The 22,105-nt window shown below is 44.9% G+C and overlaps 1 protein-coding gene and 1 long non-coding RNA gene across 5 annotated transcripts in view; one reads left to right on the top strand and one right to left on the bottom strand.

Annotated features, from left to right (window-relative positions):
* Positions 1-22,105, top strand: part of LOC147117821 (sodium-dependent neutral amino acid transporter B(0)AT3-like) — a 76,417-nt gene that overhangs the window by 36,467 nt on the left and 17,845 nt on the right. For all 3 annotated transcript variants that reach the window (XM_085989170.1, XM_085989169.1, XM_085989168.1), the window contains 5 exons: positions 1,304-1,416; positions 3,314-3,442; positions 4,678-4,834; positions 12,987-13,191; positions 18,915-19,074. In XM_085989170.1, coding sequence (XP_085845296.1) covers positions 1,304-1,416; positions 3,314-3,442; positions 4,678-4,834; positions 12,987-13,191; positions 18,915-19,074 — 764 coding nt within the window. The remainder of the gene's footprint in view (positions 1-1,303; positions 1,417-3,313; positions 3,443-4,677; positions 4,835-12,986; positions 13,192-18,914; positions 19,075-22,105) is intronic.
* Positions 3,081-20,716, bottom strand: LOC147117822 (uncharacterized). Of its 2 annotated transcripts, XR_015078536.1 has the most exons (3): positions 19,353-20,497; positions 12,922-13,173; positions 3,081-3,236 (listed from the first exon to the last, which is right to left on the bottom strand). It is a non-coding gene; the product is annotated as an uncharacterized LOC147117822 (long non-coding RNA). The 2 variants fall into 2 exon arrangements; XR_015078535.1 differs by lacking the exon at positions 3,081-3,236 and having other exon boundaries at positions 10,299-13,173; positions 19,353-20,716.

The raw sequence follows: 22,105 nt of genomic DNA, 5'->3' as shown, positions 1-22,105 counted from the left end.
AGTGGACGTCGGTGGGAGTGGATAACAGTGAGTGGGGACGTGGACACCAGCGAACAGGGGGACTGGGTGAAAAAGAAAGGTGAGGTAAATGTGTCACAACAGAAGGACGGGATAATTGGATGGCAATGAAGTGGAGAGGAAAGAAAGCAGAAGCTGGTATGGCACTTTTGAAGGAAGAAGCTGGGCACAGCAATTTGGAGTAAGGAGATTGCCAGCATTAACTGAGGTAGTGGAGATAGAGTGCCAGCATGAACTAGCAGAGGGGAAGGGTATCCGTATACACTAGGAAGATTGGAGTAGAAGATACATTTTCTGTGACAGGGTGTCGAATTGGATGGGGTACAGTGCTCCATGAACATGTGAAGGGTGTTCTTGAGCTGTTAGATTTTTTTGATACTGAGTTAGCATTTTTGGAGCAGTTGGTCAGCTTTTGCTGGTTTTCGGGGTTGACCTCTTTGCAATTCTTTTGAATTGTGCTGAAGGGGGCAAAGGGCATTTTGATCTTGCGTTGACTTCTGATGTTATTGAAGAAAGGCAAGTTAAGCTTGTGGCATATAAAGCATGCGTCCAAATAGTTCTTCATGGTTCAGAACTCCGAGGCATGCAAAGAGCCCAGCTATCTCTGGCCTATGTGTGCGATCCAGGAGAAAGCTAGGATACTGACCCACACTGAAATGCGACTGAGTGCGCTGGAGGGTGGGGGAGTCAGCCTTACAACAATCATAACTCTCTGGCTAAGCCCTTTACATGAGAATCTGGACTAAGTAGGTGGCGATGAGTAAGCTTGGCATGCAGCATTACACTTGGAACACCTAAAACACCAAGGTGGCTGGCACAATTCAAACTGCTCTTTGTAGATCCTTCCACCATACACATAAGGAAACTCTGAGACGTGGAATGACAGCTATAGGAAGGCATTATCCAGGTGGCCAGGTATGAGAACATGCGCTCATACAGCCACTGCTCTGTATTGGTAAGCTGTGTGATTTTAACTGCTCAAACTCCAGTGATACCCTGCACACACTTGGGGGTTCTAAGCCTTGGCTCTGACAACCTGTGACTTGGCTCTCCAGACTTGGGCAAGTGGGGTGTGTTTCTACAGGGAGAGACTGTGGACTCCACATCAGACAGGGTAGATATCTCAGTAGTTTAATTTGGGGACTTTTATATGTAGTGATGAGTGCGTCAGACAGCCGGCTGACCAACAAAAAAAAAATTACATGAGCTAAAGCTAATAACTGGTGGTTATTTCTAGTAAGTGCATTTGTTCTCTCATTTCATTTAATTTCATATTTTATTTCAGTTGACTGTTCTGAGCCAGCCAAGAGTGTGGTTAGATGCAGCGACCCAGATCTTTTTCTCATTGTCTTTGGGTTTTGGAGGACTTATTGCATTCTCCAGCTATAACTCACCAAAGTAAGCATTAATGTAAGAACGTTACTTTCTGTAATAGCGCTCACAAGTAAAGAAACTTCCAAACCAGAGGGAAAGGGGGAACGTTATAGGACTTCTCGGAGTTAATGATATTAACTTGGAGATTACACTGCATGACATTAGTTTACCACGTCCATCTGAAATTACATTTACTGCTACTTTAACAGAACTATTAACCCATCTGTAAAAATAGCATCCATTAAAATAGTGGGCAAAATAATTTCATGCAAATGTGTTCAGCATCCATACACTAATATCTCACAATGCATTGTGCAATGCAATGAATTCCAAAATGCTTTCAAAAAAGTGTCACCTGAGGGATTGTCTGTGAAAATTAGGTGTTATGGTGTAGAAGACAAAATGACTGAGAGACCATAAACAAAGGGTGGTTTTAAATGGGGCCCATCCAGTCACAAGTGGGATGCCCCAGGGTTCAGCGCTCGGTCCTCATTGTTCATAATATTCATCTGGAGGAGAAAATAGGCATCCTAATCATTAAAAGTGCAGATGATACCAAATTGCCTGGACCTTAGAAGATAGCAGTAAATTGCAATTGGATTTAGATCAGTAGAAAGAACGTGCATTTTTGTATTACTTTCCACAACCTCAAGATGTCCCAACGCACTTCACCGTTAATGAAGCACATTTGAAGTGTAGTCATTGGTAAGGTCGGGAAACGCGGCAGCCAATTTCCACACCATTGATGTTGATTGAGGGATAACTATTGGCCAGGACACAAGGGAAAACTCCCCAGCTCTTCTTTGAATTGCCACGGGATTTATTTTATGCCCACCTGAGAGGGAAGATGGTAGCGAGGTTTAACGTCACTTTCGAAAGACTCCGTCAGCACTGCACTGAAGTGTCAGCATAGATTTTTATGCTCAAATCTCTGGAGTGGGGCTTGGACCCACAACCTTCTGACTCCGAGGTGAGAGTGCTACCATTGAGCCATGGCTGACACCTTCGATTGGGGAAGTGGACCCAAAATTAGAAAATGGCCTTCAATACAGCCAAGTATGCAATGGTGCACTTAACAAGGGCAGGGAATATAAAATGAATGTCAGCTAAATCTAACAGAACGGTAACTTCTATGCTATTGCAGGAAACTTTGTGCTATCCGGCACCCATGGGACCGAGCTGCTGCCGTTGCCTCAAAACTGCCGTACTCTCCAGAGTTAATGTTGAGAGATACGGAGATTCTTCTCTCCGTATTTGACAACAAACACTGTTGCTTAGCAACAGCTTCTAAACGCTCGGGTGTGGCCCTAAAGCTCTGTAGCTGAAGCTGTTGCTATAGCTACAGACCTTGCACAGCTTGACTGTTCAAACAAAGCAAAAAAAACAAACAAAAAGAATAAAAAACGGCTGCTGATTTTTGCCGGTGGCTCGATTGCCGGATAGCTCACCTCCTGGATAGCACAAAGTTTCCTGTATTTGAAGAGAACACTCTTTCCATTCGCCAATGGAGTAATAAGGAGAACATTATAGTCACAAATGGAAATCAGACTAGTAGAAAAAGATATAATATGGTTTGCAACTATTGTCATGACAAGTCTTGCTCTAGACCAAATCTAGAACTCCGGCCACTACTGAATGGGCTTCAACTATTGGATTTATGAGATGAATAAACACAACAGCCACTAGCCTACCTTCCTACTTAACAGTTTTAATTATTCTTGGCTACAGTTATATTTTTCCTTTCCGCTTGTGAAGCCATCCCATGGTATAAATCAGGCAGTTGAATGAGCAGGGATGTCTCTGAATGCTGACATTCAAATTCCAGTTCTGGGTCAGTGCATGAACTAGGTGGAAGAGGAGAGAAAGCGGGTTACAAAAAAATCGAGATGTAATTTCAAAAAGAAACTCTTCTGCTTTTCAGGAATGACTGTGAGGTGGATGCTGTGACAGTGGCTGTTATCAACAGCATTACCTCTATCTTTGCTTCTATCCCCATCTTCTCCATTCTTGGGTTTAGGGCAACTACAGCTTACTGGGATTGCTTGGACAAGTAAGTAGAATTCCACAACCTGCTGAGTACTTGCACTAATTATTATCTGTACCAGTTTAATCAAAAAATGTATTACTTCTGAATCTTTCATATTTACTCTGAAACTATTCAATTGCATGTAAATAAATATATTTTTGGCCATGCTCTTAGCCCTGAGGGACACGTGATGTCACAGCAGGATTTCTTTTGATGCCCCCCTAAGATCTAACTTAGTTAATAACCTACTGGGTTCTTAAACCCTTGGTGTTTGAATTTCTGCGGGATTTTTCCGATTGCCAGCCATAACTTTGGTGGAAGATCCATGGAAGAGAAGGGGCCATGGATGCAGTTTTGGGGCATGGATGATATGAGGGTATTGGAGCAGGACACTAAGCCATTACAGGAGAATGTGTTCAGACAGGAAGGGGTGGATATGCCCCGCAGAGGAGAGATGGTGGAACGGTTAATGTGGTCAAGGAGGATGGAAAGGGGCACTGAAATCAAGTCACAAAGAGTGTCACTGGCAGCTGATGAGGACAGTCTTAGTGCTGTGGGCAAGCCAGAAGCCAAACTGAAGGGATTCAAAGATGAATGAATGGGAGAGGTGTGTATCGAGCTGGGTGACAGCAACGTGCTCAAGGATTTTACAACTGTTGGGGCGGATGGAGAAAACAGAGGGGTTAAGGGAGGGTTTTCGAGGAGGAGGGCAATGACACCAGTCGTGGCAGGACAGTGACTGAACAGAGGGAGCCATTGATAATGACAGAGATCATTGGGCTGAGTAGCAATTGTGTAATGGTGAGTCAGGAGAGGATCAAGAGACCAGGAGGTGGGTCCCATCGAGGAAATGAGCTTGGGAGAGCCTGGGGTGGTTGGTGGAGATACTGTGGAATGACATGGTCTGGAGGCAAGGGAGCGGAGAAGGCTGAGGAGCGTGCAGGATGGGGATGGGAGGCAGCTAGACCGCCGAGTGGACGGTCACAATCTCTGCAATGAAAAATCCATGATTTCCTCACACTTTGACAAGGATTCTGCTCCAAAATCCCAGCCACAACCAGCCCTGCTACTGGCTGGTCAAATTTTAACACAAAGGTATCACTCATAAAAGAAGCAGTGATGCATTTGGATGTGTTTTATTTCACTGCATCACGTGTTTGCAAACAAATGGCAAAAAGATTAGCCAGATACTTTTTCAAGAAGATGGTGGCTCCTTAATCATTGTATTTATTTCGATTTACATTAACTTCTCTCAACAGGAATATATTACTCATTTCAAATGAATTCGATATTGAGGATGGAAATGTTACAAGAGATAACTATTTTAGTTGGGTAGATGATCTGAATGCTACCCATCATGACAGAATCTCAGTTCTTACTTTGAAGAGTTGTGTCCTTAAGGATTTTCTTAATCAGGTATTTCTATTCATTTTCCATTAGCGACACACTTGTCTATTTTAAGTCAGTTTCATAAAGTCAGAATCCCTGGGACCAGAGGGCACAGTGGACTGGTATGCTTTCCTTTCACTTCAGTCTGAGACTTCTGTTCACATCATAGAATCGTAGAAGGATACAGCACAGAAGGAGGCCTTTTGGCCCATCGTGCCTGTGCCAGCTCTTTGAAAGAGCTATCCAATTAGTCCCACTCCCTGCTCTTTCCCTGTAGCCATGCAATTTTTTCCACTTCAAGTATTTGTCCAATTCCCTTTTGAAAGCTATTATTGAATCTGCTTCCACCACCCTTTCAGGCAGTGCATTCCCGATCATCACAACTCGCTGTGTAAAACTGTTTCTCCTCATGTCGCCTCTGGTTCTTTTGCCAATTATCTTAAATCTGTGACCTCTACCACTGAAAACAGTTTCTCCTTATGTACTCTCTCAAAACCCTTCCTGATTATGAACACCTCCATCAAATCTCCCCTTAACCTTCTCTGCTATAAGGAGAACACCCCAGTTACTCCAGTCTCTCCGCATAACTGAAGTCTTTCATCCCTGGTACCATTCTAGTAAATCTCCTCTGCACCCTCTCTAAAGCCTTGGCATCCTTCCTAAAGTGTGGTGCCCAGAATTGGACACAATACTCCAGCTGGGGCCTAACCAGTGTTTTATAAAGGTTTAGCATAACTTCCTTGCTCTTGTACTCTATGCCTCTATTTATAAAGCCAAGGATCCCGTATGCCTTTTTAACAGCCTGATCAACTTGTCCTGCCACCTTCAAAGATTTTGTGTAGATACACCCCCAGGTCTCTCTGTTCCTGCACCCCCTTTAAAATTGTACCATTTAGTTTATATTTTCTCTCCTCATTCTTCCTACCAAAATGAATCACTTCACACTTCTCTGCATTGAATTTCATCTGTCATGCGCCTGCCCATTTCACCAGTCTGTCTATGTCCTCCTGAAGTCAGTTAATATCCTCATCACTGTTTACTACAATTACGAGATTTGTGTCATCTGCAAACTTTGAAACTGTGCCCTGTATACCCAAGTCCTGGTCATTAATATACATCAAAAAGAGCAGTGGTCCTAATACCGACCCCTGGAGGACACCACTGTATACTTCCCTCCAGTCTGAAAAACAACCATTCACCACTACTCTCTGCTTTCTGTCTCTTGGCCAATTTCATATCCACACAGCCACTGCCTCTTTAACCCAAATGGGCTTCAATTTTGCCAACAAGTCTATTATGTGGTACTTTATCAAACGCCTCTTGAAAGTCCATATACACAACATCAACCGCACTACCCTCATCAACCCACTCCGCTACTTCATCAAACATCTAGCTCAGACTCGTGGGATGACACTTTGCTTTCATCTTGCTGGTTGCAAGGAATCTATGTGAAACAGAGCGATTCCCATCCCAATCCCAACTCGCAGCAGTAAACAGTCAGTGACTCTCTGGGAAGCCACAAGCATGGGTGATGTGAGATGGAAGTGACGCACCAATGCAGAGCTTGGGAGTTAAGCTACGTTATTGGGCCAGAGTACATGAAATTTGCATCTAACCCATAAAAATTGGGAATGTGCTCTATTCCCCAGCAATAGCAGCCTTCAACCTGAATGTTTAACTGAAATAGCTTAAGAAATATAAATTCAGAATTAAGTAATCAGTTATGTGTTTGATATACAGACTGATGAACACATTTGAACAAGTAAAATAGAATTATGAATTGTAAGGAGCAAGAAACGGGGCTGTAACTTAGTCAAGGGTTCAGGCAACGTCGTAAACCAGAAAAGCAAAGGTCAAGTGCTGTAAATTATCGTAGCCAACCAATTAAGTTGCAACATTATTACTTACTTTATATCTCTGACTTTTACTCTGCATATTTTATCTCAGTAAAATGAAAATTATGCTGATGGTTAGAAATATTCCTGACTCAGAAACAGCAAGAGGCCGTTATGATGCCAATCTTTCCAAAATAAAGGAGGAGTTTGAGAGTCACCTTGGCCATCTGCGAGATGGGGAAAGCAGAGAATGAGAGTCAAAGAATAGGGGAGAGAGATTAGAGTTTGAGTGGCACTTAACGTTTGAGTTTTCACGTTGGAGAGAAATAGCGGAGGATGACTCATCAGCCTTGGCTCGGTGGTAGCACTCTTGCCTTTAAAGGAGGTCATATGTTCAAACTCCACTCCATAGCCTTGAGCACGCAATCAAGGCTAACAATTCAGTGCAGTATTGAGCAAATATTTTGGATGAGGTTAAACCACTCTCGGGTGGATGTAAATGATCCCATGACACTATTTAAAGAAGAGCATGAGAAATAGGAGCAGGAGTAGGCCATTCGACCCTTTGAGCCTGCTCCGCCATTCAATGAGATCATGGCTGATCTTCTGCCTCAACTCCATTCACCAGCCCTATCGCCATATCCCTTGATGCCTTTACTAGTCGGAAATCTATTGACTTCTATTTTGAATATACCCACTGACTGAGCCTCCACAGCCCTCTGGGGTAGAGAATTTCAAAGATTCACCGCCCTCTGTGTGAAGAAATTTCTTCTCATCTTAGTCCTGAATGGCCTACCCTTTATCCTGAGGCTGTGGCCCCTGGTTCTAGACTTCCCAGCCAAGGGAAACATTCTCCCCAGCATTCACCCCATCAAGCCCTGTAATAATTTTGTATGCTTCAATGAGGATCCCCTCTCATTCTTCTAAATTCAAGAGAATACAGGCCTAGTTTTACTCAATCTCTTCTCATACGACAGTCCCCGCCATCCCAGGGCTTCAATCTCGTGAATCTTCATTGCACTCCCTCTATGGCAAGTATATCCTTCCTTAGGTATAAGGAGACCAAAATTGTACATAGTACTCCAGGTGTGGTCTCACCAAGGCCCTATATAATTGGAGTAAGACTTCTTTACTCCTGTACTTAAATCCTCTTGTAATGAAGGCCAGCATACCATTTGCCTTCCTAATGGCTTGCTGCACCTGCCCATTCACTTTCAGTGACTCATGTACAAGGACACCCAGGTCCCTTTGAGCATCTGCATTCCCCAATCTTTCACCATTTAGGAAATAATCTGCCTTTCTGTTTTTTCTACCAAAGTGGATAACTTGCACATTTATCCACATTATATTCCATCTGCCATGTTCTCGGCCCCCTCAGTGAGATCCCCTTGAAGCCTTCTTCACAACTGACACTGCCACCTAGCTTTGTATCATCAGCAAATTTGGAAATGTTACATTTAGTCCCCTCATCCAAATCATTGATATAGATTGTGAATAGCTGGGGCCCAAGCACCGATCCTTGCGGTATCCCACTAGTCACAGCCTGCCATCCTGAAAAAGACCTGTTTATCCCTACTCTTTTTGTTTTCTGTCTGTTAACCAATTCTCAATCCATGCTAGTATATTACCCCCAATTCTATGTGCCCTAATTTTGTTCACCAACCTCTTGTGTGGGACTCTTATCGAAGGCCTTCTGAAAATCCAGAGGGGAGCAGAGGGGAGTTCTCCTGGTGACATCGAAGGCCTTCTGAAAATCCAGAGGGGAGCAGGGGAGTTCTCCTGGTGACCTGGTCAATATTTATCCCTCAACCAACAGTTTGTCTGTTCATTTAACTCATTGCAGACCATAGCTGCTTCCCATTGCTTGTCCAGTAAGGAGTGCCTACCCACTGGAGCATCATCTCACTAGGTGCCTTGGGGGGGCCAAATGGAAAAAATCCTGGTCTACAACTCCAGGTTCCATTAGGGAATTTGCCGGGGTGATCAACATTAACAGAACCTTGGATTACTGTGGACCTGTCTGGTCTAGGTATTGGATCAACAAATGTGCCACTAAAGGATGACAAACCCTGAAGTTGGGACTTGAACCTCATTGCTGTTTGTGGGAGCTTGCTGGATGCAAATTGGCTGCCTCATTGCCCTACATTACAACAGTGACTACACTTCGAAAGTACTTCATTGCCTTTAAATCACTTTGGGACATCCTGAGGTCATGAAAGGTGCTATATAACTGCAAGTTTTTTCATTCCTCATTACGAGAAAAAGATGGGGACAAAGTTTAATCCTGTAGAAGACGAGGCTGGTGAGACGGTGCAGGATAAGCAGCATTAAACAATGCCTCATAATGAGGTGAAGATTGGAAATAGATAGATGTATTAAAAAATTAAGGCGCAGGCTGGGGACAGAGACCTTAAAGAGAAAATTCAAGGTTTTATAATACTGTATGGCTAAGTTTGTGAATAATTATGGGAAATTATTTAATTGTGTTTGAGTAATATAAACATAGGGAGTAATTTTAACCCCCGAGAACGGGTGGGTTGAGGTTGGGTGAGATGTAAAATTTGAAAAGAATCTCGAACCCGATGCCAATGCGCCTCCAACCTGCCCACTTCCGGGTTTAACCGAGACGTGACAGGGGGACGGGCAGCCAACCTGCTCCCAGGAGGCGAGTTGGCCATTTAAATATTATAATGAGGCAGGGAGCCTCACATTTAACCTGTCTTACTGGTGTAATCCTGGCCGGCCGGGTTTCCCGGGCATCAGGAAACCTGGCAGCTCAAGGGAGGCGAGGACAGCTTCGGGGGCAAAGATAAATGGCCTTACAGCACTGCTTGTGGGCCAGGAGGAGCAGGCGAGCTTCCCCCCGCCCCCATCCCACCAAGGTATCTTCATCCACGCCATTAGACCCCACCCATCCACAGACTCCTCCCCCCCCCCCCCCCCCCCCTCGCGCCCCACGCTGCCACTAATGCAGCAGCAGGTTACTTACCTGCTCCTGTGGCCTCCTCCAGATTGTTCCCCACCGGACGGGGAGCCAAGGTTGTCAATCAGGCTGGCTTCCGGGTGGGGAACCTGTTGAAAAGAAAAGACGCCCGCTGTGAAGTCAAAACTCCACAGACCTCAACCCTTCCTCCCCGCTTACACAACGCCCCCAACCCACCCCCTGTCACTATCCAGGCCATAATTTTTACTGTTAATTTTGGTTTTCGTTGTAGCTCGGTGCTTTTTTAATTTTGCTGGCACGTTGGTTTATGAAGATAGAGATTTGTATATGAATCAATGAGGTGAAACATATTTGAACTGCAGAGGGGTTAAATTTGAATAGGAGCCAGCTCAGAAACGTCACAGAATTAGTTCATAAGTGTGACCGAAGTGTGGAATAAATTTGACTATAATTTAGTGTGAAATGGAAGTGCAACAAGAAATAATTGAAAATATTGCACAAATTGATTACAATAAAAATACATTTAAAAGGTAGTGCACACATGGACATGGGGCGACCACATGACCAGTGACTGGCATAAATTAAGAATGTGGTGTGTGCACGAGGTCACAAAGTGACTCAAAGGACAGTTAAACTCCCCCCACACACCCCGCAATCACTCGGTTGTCAGCTGACATAAATTAAGTAAGCTCCGCATACACTTAGGCATGACTCCTGAATAAAAATATTGATTTAATAAACCTGGAGCCCTCCTGCAGTCATATGGCCCAGTTGGTGATCAGCAAAAATTAATATGTGACACTTTTATGAACTCAACGTGAATAAAAATACATTTGAAAGCGTCCCACCTTAACACATGCATGGATAGCCTAAGGCATATGCCTGAGACTACATCTGAAAGATCTGGGGGTAGAGGTTATGCTACAGCCGTACAAAATCCTGGCTAGACCACACCTGGAGTACTGTGAGCAGTTCTGGGCACCACACCTTAGGAAGGATATATTGGCCTTGGAGGGAGTGCAGCGTAGGTTTACCAGAATGATACCTGGACATCAAAGGTTAAGTTACGAGGAGAGATTACACAAATTAGGGTTGTAGTCCCTAGAAGTTAGAAGGTTAAGGGGTGATCTGATCGAAGTTTTCAAGATATTAAGGGGAACAGATAGGGTCGATAGAGAGAAACTATTTCCGCCGGTTGGGGATTCTAGGACTAGGGGACATAGTCTAAAAATTAGAGCCCGATCTTTCAGGAGTGAAATTAGGAAGCACCTACACACAAAGGGTGGTAGATGTTTGGAACTCTTTTCCGCAAATGGCAACTGATGCTAGATCAATTGTTAATTTTAAATCTGAGATTGATAGCTTTTTGTTAACCAAAGGTATTCAGGGATATGGGCCAAAGGCAGGTATATGGAGTTAGGCTGCAGATCAGCCATGATCTCATTGAATGGCAGAGCAGGCTCGAGGGGCTGATGGCCTCCTCATGTTCCTATGTTCCTAAAAGAAATGAGCTTCACACCAAGCATCAGGCTGTATCCAAGATTATCAATAAACGTGAAAAGAGAGGATTGTGTTTATTGATGCATCCTAGGATCCTGAGGGAGATGAGGGAGGAAATTGCTGAGGATCAAGAAGTTATTGGGTTGATTTTAACCTGGCGGTCAGTTGAAAGGGCCCGTGCGACATATCCACACTGATCCCGCTGCCTTCTTAACTTGTCCTTCTGAACAGGTGAGAGGAACGCCCGCCAGGAGGCAGCGGGCTCCTTCTTTAAATATGCAGATCTGGCTTTGATGGCGTCATCGAGGCCCGGCTGCAATTTTAACCAAAGGCCTGCGCGTTGTGTCCTTCCCGCCAGCCCAACCTAGGGCCGGGGAGCAGGGGCCAGAAGAGTCACCAAAAGTGTAGGCAATTTTTTTTTTAAGTTTCTTTTGAGCCGGAACTGTTCCACAAGGAAACCTTGGGCCTCCGCTGCCCCTAGGTTTCTCCCTCTCTCCCGACCACAAAGGTCCTCTTGACCCTCCCAACCACTTACCTGAGTGCCGAGGACCATTCCTTCAGGTCCCCAGTGGTGGCCACCTGCTGCCGGCATTCCGCGCCCACCCGCCAGTCAGCTACCGCTTCCCGCAGGTGAGGCCTGGGAATTAAAAGTGGTTTGCCATCCACTTTGGCCCCCACCAGCATGACTCCCACTCAGTTAAAATCAGGGTTTAATTTTGGGGCTCTATTGAGTGTAGAGCTGTGCCAGAAGACTTGAGAGTGGCTAATATAGTACCCATTTTTAAAAAGGGAAGACAGAGCTAATCCAGGTAATTACAGGCCAGTTAGTTTAACATGTGTGGTAGGGAGAATTTTAGTCTTTAAGGATGAAATGACCACATAAAAAGAAAATAGTTAGAAATATGCAGTATAGATTTCAAAAGGGATAATCGTGGTTGACAAACCTTATAGAATTGTTTGAGGAGGTAGCAGACATGGTAAATAGGGGAAATGCAGTGGATGTGGTGTGCATCGATTTTGGAAAGCCTTTGACAGGGTACGACACAGGAAATAATTAGAGAAGATTCAGGGATACAGAATTCGGGGAGGATTAAAAATTGGTCAGAAGGGTAGGAGTTCAGGACAGTTTTTCAGATCGGTTTGAAGTGGGGTAGTGGGCAGGGTTCAGTTCTGGGGCTACTTCTATTCACTATGTATATTAATGATCTGGTTACAGGCCTAGGGGGAGTGGTACTGAAATGTGCAGATGAGACCAAAATAGGAGGTATAGTTAATTCTTCAGCAGACCAAAGGAAGCTGCAAAGAGTTTCTGATTGATTGGGGGAATGGGCTAAAAGGTGGCAAGTGGAATTCAATGTCAGTAAGTGTGAAGCGATACATTTTGGTTAAAAAAGATAAGTGCAGTAATTATACTCTGAATGGAAGTAGGTTCGGTGTTGTAGGAGAGCAGAGGGATTCGAGGGTAATGTTTCGCAGGACATTACAGGAAGCACCGCAGGTTGATAAGGCTGTAAATAAAAGCTAATGGAATCTAGGTTTTATCACAAGAATATAGAATATAAAAGTCAACAGGTGATGATGATCCTATTTAAAACCTTAAGATCTCGGTTAGAATACTGTATGCAGTATTGGGCGCCAGGTAGGAAATTGAGGATACATTGCCGATTCACTTGGATGCTGTCTGGTATGAGGAAATACAAATACAAAGAAAGACTTTGGTTTTTGTTCATTAGAACAAAGCAGGTTACAGTTGCCTGACAATCCTTTCAAAAGGTGGAATGCTACAAGTCTTAGGGCAGGGAAGAACCAAAGCTTATGTTAATAATTTTGCTCACTGATTTGCTCTTGAATATCATGCAAAATAGGAAATGTTTGATTTTTTTTCCTTTCTCCTGTTCAGAGTGCATCAGGCACTGGACTGGCTTTTATTGCTTTCACTGAAGCGATCGTTCGCATGCCTGCTTCCCAGGTTTGGGCCGTCCTGTTCTTCATCATGCTGTTTAGTCTGGGCCTATCATCCATGTTTGGCAATGTGGAGGGAATTCTCACTCCTTTGTTAGATCTCGAGGTGTTTCCAAAATGTGTTCCTAAAGAAATGATTACAGGTAAATGGTCACTCTCTCATTGTTGAATATCATTGTGTTACAACAGGAGAGGCTGGTTTTGTATTGAATAAGATAATACGAGTACCCAATTCTGTAAGCACTTTAGCAAATCTTAGCTGCATTGCCATCATTTCCATCCAGTCAGCTTATAAACTCATTGTCCAAAATACTTTCAAAATTCTGCTGCGATCGTACTGCAAATCTTTTCCTCGTAATGGCAATGGTAAGGAATCTTTCCACTGCATGGTGTGGGGGGAGAAACATTTCCAGTGGAAGCGCTCATAAGGAAAGTGATATGGCGGAAAATTTCTAAAAACAGGATGATTAGGAAAAAGGGGGAATTAAAACTGATAAAAGTGTTAGCTTGGCTTAGTAGTGGCGCCCTCACCTCTGACTCAGAAGGTTGTGGATTCAAGCCCCACTCCCAAACATAAGCACATAATCTGGGCTCATACTTCAGTACAGTACTGAGAGAATGTGGTATTGGCAGATGAGATGTTAAACTGTTACGGTGGATGTAAATTATCCCATTGCACTGTTCAAAGAGCATGGAATTTGCTCTGTATTCGCTCCTCAACCACCGCCACCAAAAGTAGATTAAGTGGTCATTCATTTTATTGCTGTGCGTAAATTGACTGCCATGTTTGCCTTAAAAAAAAAAAAAAAACAACCCAACAATTTATTGGTTGTGACGCACTTAGGAATGTCCTGGGGATGTGAAAGCTCCTATATAAATGAAAGTTCTTCAAATAGTTATTCCCATACTTCAAGATGTGATGATGCAGTATATTGGATACCAGCATGGCCGTGCCCTGTAATTTCATCCAAGATAAGTTTCCTGTCCCACTTAGCATCAGAGGAGTTGCTGAGCAGGGTGAAGGTGCTTCCCTATAACGAGAAAAGAAAATTGGCCACTCCTCCCAATAGCCGGTTGAAGAGCGGTCTTGGGGAAAAGCCTGGAAGCAGGTCATGCACCCTGTTATAAGTTTCAGGTCTACATTAGGTATTCTCTTGGTATGCCCGTAAGTGAACTGAGGGTCTTGCATTCAGGAGTGTGCCCATACTGCCCAACATCTAATTATATGATTGTTTAACCCAGGAGTGTAACACACTGGTGATCTGAACTGGGTATCATGGGGGGAAAACTTGCGACGCATCTAGTGTGTTTGTGGGGTTCGAAATGGGCGTGGCGGAGTCCAATACAACAGCACGACAATCCACGCCAGAAGGGCACTGGAAGTGCGCACAACGCGATATTGGTCCGGGTGCTCGAAAGGAGTCCACTGTCTGCAATAAGCACAGGCATTATATAAATATAATAATAATCAGCGCCCTTTTGTAAAATTGGTGTTTCTGCACATCTGAAACCTCATTTCCTTTAACCCGTCCAGCAAATCATGTCCAGAACAATTGGTAAACAGCTTTCAGCGATATTTAAAGGTAAGTGTCTGGTTAGTCATTTTGGGCTGTTAGGCTGTTTTGGGAGCAGCCTTTTGACTGTTTTGGCAAGTGTTTCTCCGTTTAATACTTCTGCAGAGTGAGTTTGTGGAGGACAAGAACTGTTTCTTCTTCTGAATTACAGAACATGGGCATGTTGTTGAGCTTTGCTACCGACGCTCCCAAATCAGGAGGGGGAGCAACAGCATGGAAGGCAGCAGAGACCGGCACAGGCTGCAAGAAGAGGGTGCAGGAGGCATTACAACAGAACCACATCATTCCTGGGCCCCTCAGAGGAGCAGTGTGCAAGGGGGCCTCATTTCAATACAGAGTTGGTCACATACTGCGCCACCTGTTAACGAGTGAGAATTAGAGCCTAAAACCAGGGCATGCACGTCACTGCCTGTGCTTGCTCCACAGTTTAGCTATTCAAAGGGGAGTTGTCACAGACCTTCCTGAGGAGGAAGAAAGTAGAAAGAAAGACTTGCATTTATATAGCGCCTGTCATGACCTCAGGACATCCCAAAGCGCTTTACAGCCAAAGAAGTATTTTGAAGTATAGTCCTGTTGTAATGCAGGAAATGCAACAGCCAATTTGTGCACAGCAAGCTCCCACAAACAGCAATGTGATACTAACCATATAATTTTTTTAATGTTGATTGAGGAATAGATATTGGCCAGGACCTCAAGGATAACTCCGCTGCTCTTCTTTGAAATAGCGTCATGGGATGTTTTACGTCCACATGAGAGGGCAGACGGGGCCTCGGTTTAACATCTCATCCGAAAGACGGCACCTCCGACAGTGCAGCACTCCCTCAGCACTGGGAGTGTCAGCCTAGATTTTTGTGCTCAAGCCTCCGGAGTGGGACTTGAACCCACAACCTTCTGACTCAGGAGGACAAGAGTGCTACCCACTGAGCCACCTAGCTGAACTGGAGCAGGAAGATGAAGAAAGGAATGACGTCGAAGACGAGCAAGGCGCAGCAGTACTGCAAATTGCCAGAGTTGTGAGGCAGCAAATTATTGAGGAGACCTCCTTCTAGCTGATGTAGATTTTGAAGGGTGTGGTAGAAATTAAAATCGGGTTCTCCCAATTGGCTATAACTTTGGTGGAAGATCCAGGGAAACCCTGTTTATGCCGAAATTTTGATGGCTGATCAGAGAATCATTGAGGAAATTCCTGGCATTGTTGTCCGTAGTGAATTGCATCAGGCCTTGTCTCACTAAAGTGTATCTCAGTCTGCCTGCTGATGGATTGGAGGGGAGCATTCAAGGGGACATGTTAAGCCTGCCCACACTCAAGATGGCTGGAGCATCATGGCCAGACACTTCCCATCATTCCTCCTTTCATCTCCTGCATCCATATAATCTTCCTGGGAGATGCAAAAAACAAGAGAAAACCCATGGGCCAATAAGGGAAAAAATACTCTGGAAAATTCCTCTCGGAGGTCCAGGAGATCACGTGGATAAAGTGTTATCTTACCTTTTATGCTGCAATCTCTGCCCCAGACAAGAACTGTTCCTTCTTGAAGGCACCTATAGAGTCAGCACCCTTTGCAATGCATTCCAGTGGCTCGCTATTCTCGGGGAGAAGAAACGCCCAACATCCAGTCTATTCCTACTCTGGTCCTCCCCAGTCTGTTAAACTGGAATAATCTATCAATAGGTGCGCTATCCAGCCCTTTCATTATTATATAGACGTCGATCGCCTCTACGTAAAGTTCTTTAAGCTAGGAATCATTCTTCTAGCTCTCCTCTGAACCTTTTCCAAGGCCTCTATATCACCTACCCTGTGAAGGGGCCAAAACTGGGCATAGTACTCCAGATGTGGTCTAACCAGCGACCTGTATAATGACAGAATGGTTTCCTTTGGTTTATACTGAATGGTTGGTTCTATTAATACACCCCAACACCCTGTTTGCTTTAGCTACAGCATCTCTATATTAGTCATGAACCTTCAATGATCCGTGCACAATAAAACAGAGATCTTTTCCTTTTGAGACACGACTTGCTTTTCCAGAAACAGTTTTACGTGCTTCTAATGCCCCCTTCTCTTTCTCAGTGCTCATAAAGGGCACCTCTTCAGATCCCTTCAAGCATCTTCCCAATGATGGATGGCAGACTGATGGTCCTGTAGTCCTCTGGCTCTGATTTGTTTCCTTTGTTGAAAATAGGAACTGCATGAGCTAGCTTCCAGTCTAGGGGAGCTATCCCTGACTCTGTTGAACTATTGAAGACTTGGGCAAAGGGCTCACGGAGCAGTTAGCAGCTCTGCCATAACCTGAGAATCAGTTTGAATCTGTCCTACAGTATCTTTCTGTGGCCCTATACGAACCTCAACAGTCTTCTGAATCCTGACATCACTTAAAAAGCTTTTGCTATTACTACCAAAATGCACACCATCTGCTTTTCCAGAGATCTCATGGTTACACTTATGGCTGCATTTGTCTCCCTCAATTGCTCACAATTACCACTTGCAGTAATATATGGTATGTTGGCCTTTATTACAAGAGGATTTGAGTATAAGAGTAAAGACGTCTTACTGCAATTATATAGGGCCCTGGTGAGACCACACCTGGAGTATTGTGTAAAGTTTTGGTCTCCTTACCTAAGGAAGGATATACTTCCCATAGAGGGGGAGTACAACGAAGGTTCACCAGACTGGTTCCTGGGATGGGGAGAATTGGAAAAATAGGAGCAGGAGTAGGCCATTCGGCCCTTCGAGCCATTCAATAAGATCATGGCTGATAATCTACCTGATTGTCCTATGAGGAGAGATTGAGTAGACTAGGCCTATATTCTCGAGTTCAGAAGAATGAGAGGTGATCTCATTGAAACATACACAATTCTTACAGGGCTTGACAGAGTAGATGCAGGGAGGATGTTTCCCCTGGCTGGGGAGTCTAGAACCAGAGGTCAGTCTCAGAATAAGGGGTCAGCCATTCAGGACTGAGAGGAGAAATTTCTTCACTCGGAGGGTGGTGAATCTTTGGAATTCTCTACCCCAGAGGACTGTGGAGGCTCAGTCGTTGAGTATATTCAAGACCGAGATCGATAGATTTTTGAATGTTGGGGAATCAATGGATATGGGGATAGTGCAGGAAAGTGGAGTTGAGGTAGAGGATCAGCCATGATCTTATTGAATGTCGGAGCAGGCTCGAGGGGCCAAATGGCCGACTCCTGCTCCTATTTCTTATGTTCTTATATGTTAGAGCCAACTCAAGCTAAAATACCACACTCCACGTTAGGATTCACAGATTCCACCCTTCTCTAATGATGAATGCTGGAGGGGGATGTGGCCAGACTGGTGCAGTCCAGCACATCAGAGCATGTGACATAGAAGCACTGGCTAGAACTGGGAGATTTAGATTGCCTCCATGAAATGACGGTGATGAAATCACAGTCCTTGCGATTGCCCAGCCCCAACCCCCCCCCCCCCCCCCCCTGTTGCCACTCCACACCCCCTCCCAGGATTTACCTTCAGGCCACTGCTGGCCAGGCAAAGGGCCTGACATTCGTTGCCTTCAAATGCACGAGCTGTCTGCGGAGATGATACAGGTACAAGCAGCTCATGCAAATAATGTTAGTGAGGCCTGAGGCCCAGTCTCGGGCCACCATGCGCGCTGTAGGCGCACTGTCGGTTATGTGTTCGGGAATGGGCCAAAAACCAATTTCTACCCCCTTATATTTTATCAGTAAAATTACAGTTCACTCTATAATCCAAGGACTATTCCCAGCCACTGCCAATGCTACTCTTGCCCAGCTGCAGGGAGGCTGTACGGCCCTGTTCTACAAAAAGACTTACATTTATGTAGCACCTTTCACGACCACTGGATGTCCCAAAGCGCTTTTACAGACAAAGTAGTACTTTTTTTGAAGTGTAGTCACTGTCGTAATGTAGGAAACGCGGCAGCCAATTTCCGCACAACAAGCTCCCACAAACAGCCGTGTGATGGCGACCAGAGAATCTGTTTTTAGTGATGATAATTGAGGGATAAATAGAGCCATGGGATATTTTACGTCCACCGGAGAGAGCAGACGGGGCTGCGGTTTAACGTCTCATTCCGCAGGGTTTCTCCTGATCGACCACGAAAACTGTTTATGCCGTTTTCCCCGGGTTTCTTTGGCTCTTCCACCGAGGTTACGGCATAAAATCGAGAATACCCACACAAACTCACCCCACATCATTTCTTACGATTTATGTCGTTCCCCTACTCTGTCTGTGCATTACTGAGAAAAATGTTTTGCCAAAATATGTTCTAACCAACTGTTTTTATCTCTTTCAGCCGTAATATGCCTGGTGTCCTTTTTGATTGCGCTTATTTTCACTACAGCCTCTGGGAATTACTGGCTGACAATTTTTGACAATTACGGAACTGCTTTGCCTCTTCTGATCATTGCTTTCTTCGAGCTCATTGGTGTTATTTATGTATATGGGATTAATAAGTAAGTAGCAAACTCTAGATTAACTATTGACCACTTCCATTGAGATGGAGGTGTTCCCGAACCAAGAAATTTGTTCTTTTTTAATCAGAAATGCCTAACTATTTTATTCTATTCCTCTTAACCCCCTGCTAGGTGTTGTTTATTTTTCCAGAATAAATAACAGAATAATATTATTTCACCATGAGTTGCTTTTCCCTATGGGCAAACCTCTTATTAGCCCCAGATTGCCCTTAATCCATCCACGAAGAGGTCCTTGGGAATGTCTCACTGTGACTTACCCTACTTGTGATAAATTATTTCAGCATTTCTCCCCGAACTTGCCATGTGAAAACCATGAATGCTGGAGATCTAAAATAAAAATTGAAAATGTTGGAAATGCACATCTGAAAGAGGGGGATAATTTAGCATTTCAGGTGTAGCTCCTTAGGAGAACCTCCACTCTGAACGAACCCTAACCCAACGGGAGCTAACGTCTGGAGCAAGAAAAGACCTTGCGTTTCCTTATGCTTGCTCCATCCAACCTCCATGTATAATTCAAAAGCAAAATACTGCGGATGCTGGAAATCGGAAATAAAAACAGAAAATGCTGGAAATACTCAGCAGGTCAGGCAGCATCTGTAGTGAGAGAAACAGAGTTAATGTTTCAGGTCGATGACCCTTCGTCAGAACTGGAAAAAGCTGGAAATGGAACAGGTTTTTAAGCAAGTGTAGGGGCAGGGAGAGGGGGGAGGAAAGAACAAAAGGGAAGGTCTGCGATAGGATGGAAGGCAGGAGAGATTGAGAGGAAAGGAATGATGGTGCAAGGCAAAAGGAGATGGGACAAGTTAAGAAACAAAAGATGGCTCTAGATGGAGTGTAAATGGCAATGGCAGAATGATCGACAGCTGAGAGAGAAAAAAAATGGAAAAAAAAGATGGGGCCGAGGTTATGGTCTGAAATTGTTGAACTCGCTGTTGAGTCCAGAAGGCTGTAAAGTGCCTAATCGGAAGATGAGGTGCTGTTCCTCGAGCTTACGCTGAGCTTCCGTGGAACAATGCAAGAGGCCGAGGTCGGTGAGGTCTGAGTGGGAATGGAGCGGAGAATTAAAGTGACAGGCGACCAGAAGCTCGGGGTCACCCTTACGGACTGAAAGGAGGTGTTCCGCAAAGCGGTCACCCAATCTGCATTTGATCGCCCCAATGTAGAGGAGACCATGTATAATTATTTGATTACAGATTAAACTGCTGATCCCTTTAAGGAATTCTCTAAGTTCCTTCCCCTTTCTCTCCTGGAAAAAAACAATCAATCAGTGCTGGTAATTCACATTATTTCTCATCATGTAGGGAACTATGGTTGCAAACAAGCATCCTACCGCTGTTAATTGGTTATGTTGTGCCATTACATTTATAACATACTTGTGTTAAAAGAAGACATAACAGAACAATTAGGGAGAAAAATTCATTATAGCTCAGGAATGGGCGGTAACTTTTGAAAAGTATGAGAATTAGCGCCAGGCGCAAATGCTTCAGACTGCATGCAAAATTCAGTCTCATTGCACAAAGAAAGAATTGGAGTGTGAAATCAAGCACTAATAGCCTAGCTGAGTGGTGTTAAACTCAAAGCACTGACCAATATCAAGTGCAGTCTAATCACAAGTCATCATTGACACAGGCTCTTTCCAGTTCTTAAAGGGGTGGTTCATTGATTTTTTAATTCATTTTATGGGATGTGGACGTCGCTGGCAAGGCCAGCATTTATTGCCCATCCCTAATTGCTCTCGAGAAGGTGGTGGTGAGCCACCTTCTTGAACCGCTGCAGTCCGTGTGGTGAAAGTACTCCCACAGTGCTGTTGGGGAGGGAGTTCCAGGATTTTGACCCAGCGACGATGAAGGATCGGCGATATATATCTAAGTCAGGATGGTGTGTGACTTGGAGGGGAACTTGGCGGTGGTGGTGTTCCCATGCGCCTGCTGCCCTTGTCCTTCTAGGTGGAAGAGGTCGCAGGTTTGGGAGGTGCTGCCGAAGGAGCCTTGGCGAGTTGCTGCAGTGCATCTTGTAGATGGTACACACTGAAGCCACGGTACGCCGGTGGTGGAGGGAGTGAATGTTTAAGGTGGTAGATGGGGTGCCAATCACACGGGCTGCTTTGTCTTGATGCTGCATAATCTCATTCGCATCATTGCTGGCTGTGCAGCAGCAGGTCAAGGAGAAGGAGCTGAACAACTCAAGCAGCTGTACTGATGGCAGATCCACGCCCCAGGGAGAGAGCCCACAGATACTGTGATCAAGCACTGGAGGTGTTGGTGTTCACTGTGGAGAGACGGAGGGCAGTGCTCTACCCGGCAAGTGGCAGGAGGCCCTCGCCGCAAGTCTTCTGCACCATGTGGAGGGAGGTAGCCCAGCACGTCTCAGCACTGTGGTCCCCAGGACCCCCACACAGTGCAGGAAGAAATTTAAGAACCTCACTTGGGTGGTCAGGGTGAGTGAATGCTTCAACAAATGCTACAGACCACCATCTGAACCAGTCTGCACACACTGCCCAAAGCACCACACCCCAGCATTCACCCACCAACAATCTCTGCCTACCAACACTCACACCCACATTTCACACCTTGCACATAATCATAGCTATTCAACTATGGCAGGCACATCAGCCAAACACATTGCTTCACTCACTCACACACTCCTTTCTTTTGCAGGCCAAGGTGGCTCACAACAGGATGGAGTAGGAGCGCACAGGCGGGGGAACAAGCCGACACCCAACCACTGTCTGAGCTACAGACTCGAGTGCTGCAGATTATTGGGCGCTGTGGCCACCGGCAACGTTGACCCCTTTGGGGACAACAACAGTATGTTCATCCCTTCTCCTTCTTCTCACATCCCACTTCCCCCTCACCCCACAAGCCTTTCCAGCTAATCATGCTGTATGCATGCATTTCTCCTTTCCTGCCCCCTCCCCTCGCCTTAACCCGATTCTTGTGCCTTTATGCTTTCGTATAATGAACAAGCACCTGAGCAGCCTGTCCCTGAGGGCACCATTGAGAGCGAGGCA

The sequence above is a fragment of the Somniosus microcephalus genome, chromosome 5 (assembly GCF_052327205.1).
Source record: "Somniosus microcephalus isolate GS21.2 chromosome 5, FLI_Smic_1.0, whole genome shotgun sequence".
NCBI classification, from domain to species: domain Eukaryota; kingdom Metazoa; phylum Chordata; class Chondrichthyes; order Squaliformes; family Somniosidae; genus Somniosus; species Somniosus microcephalus.
Note: the sequence above shows the minus strand (reverse complement) of the source record. Positions and strands in the feature narration are given on the sequence as shown.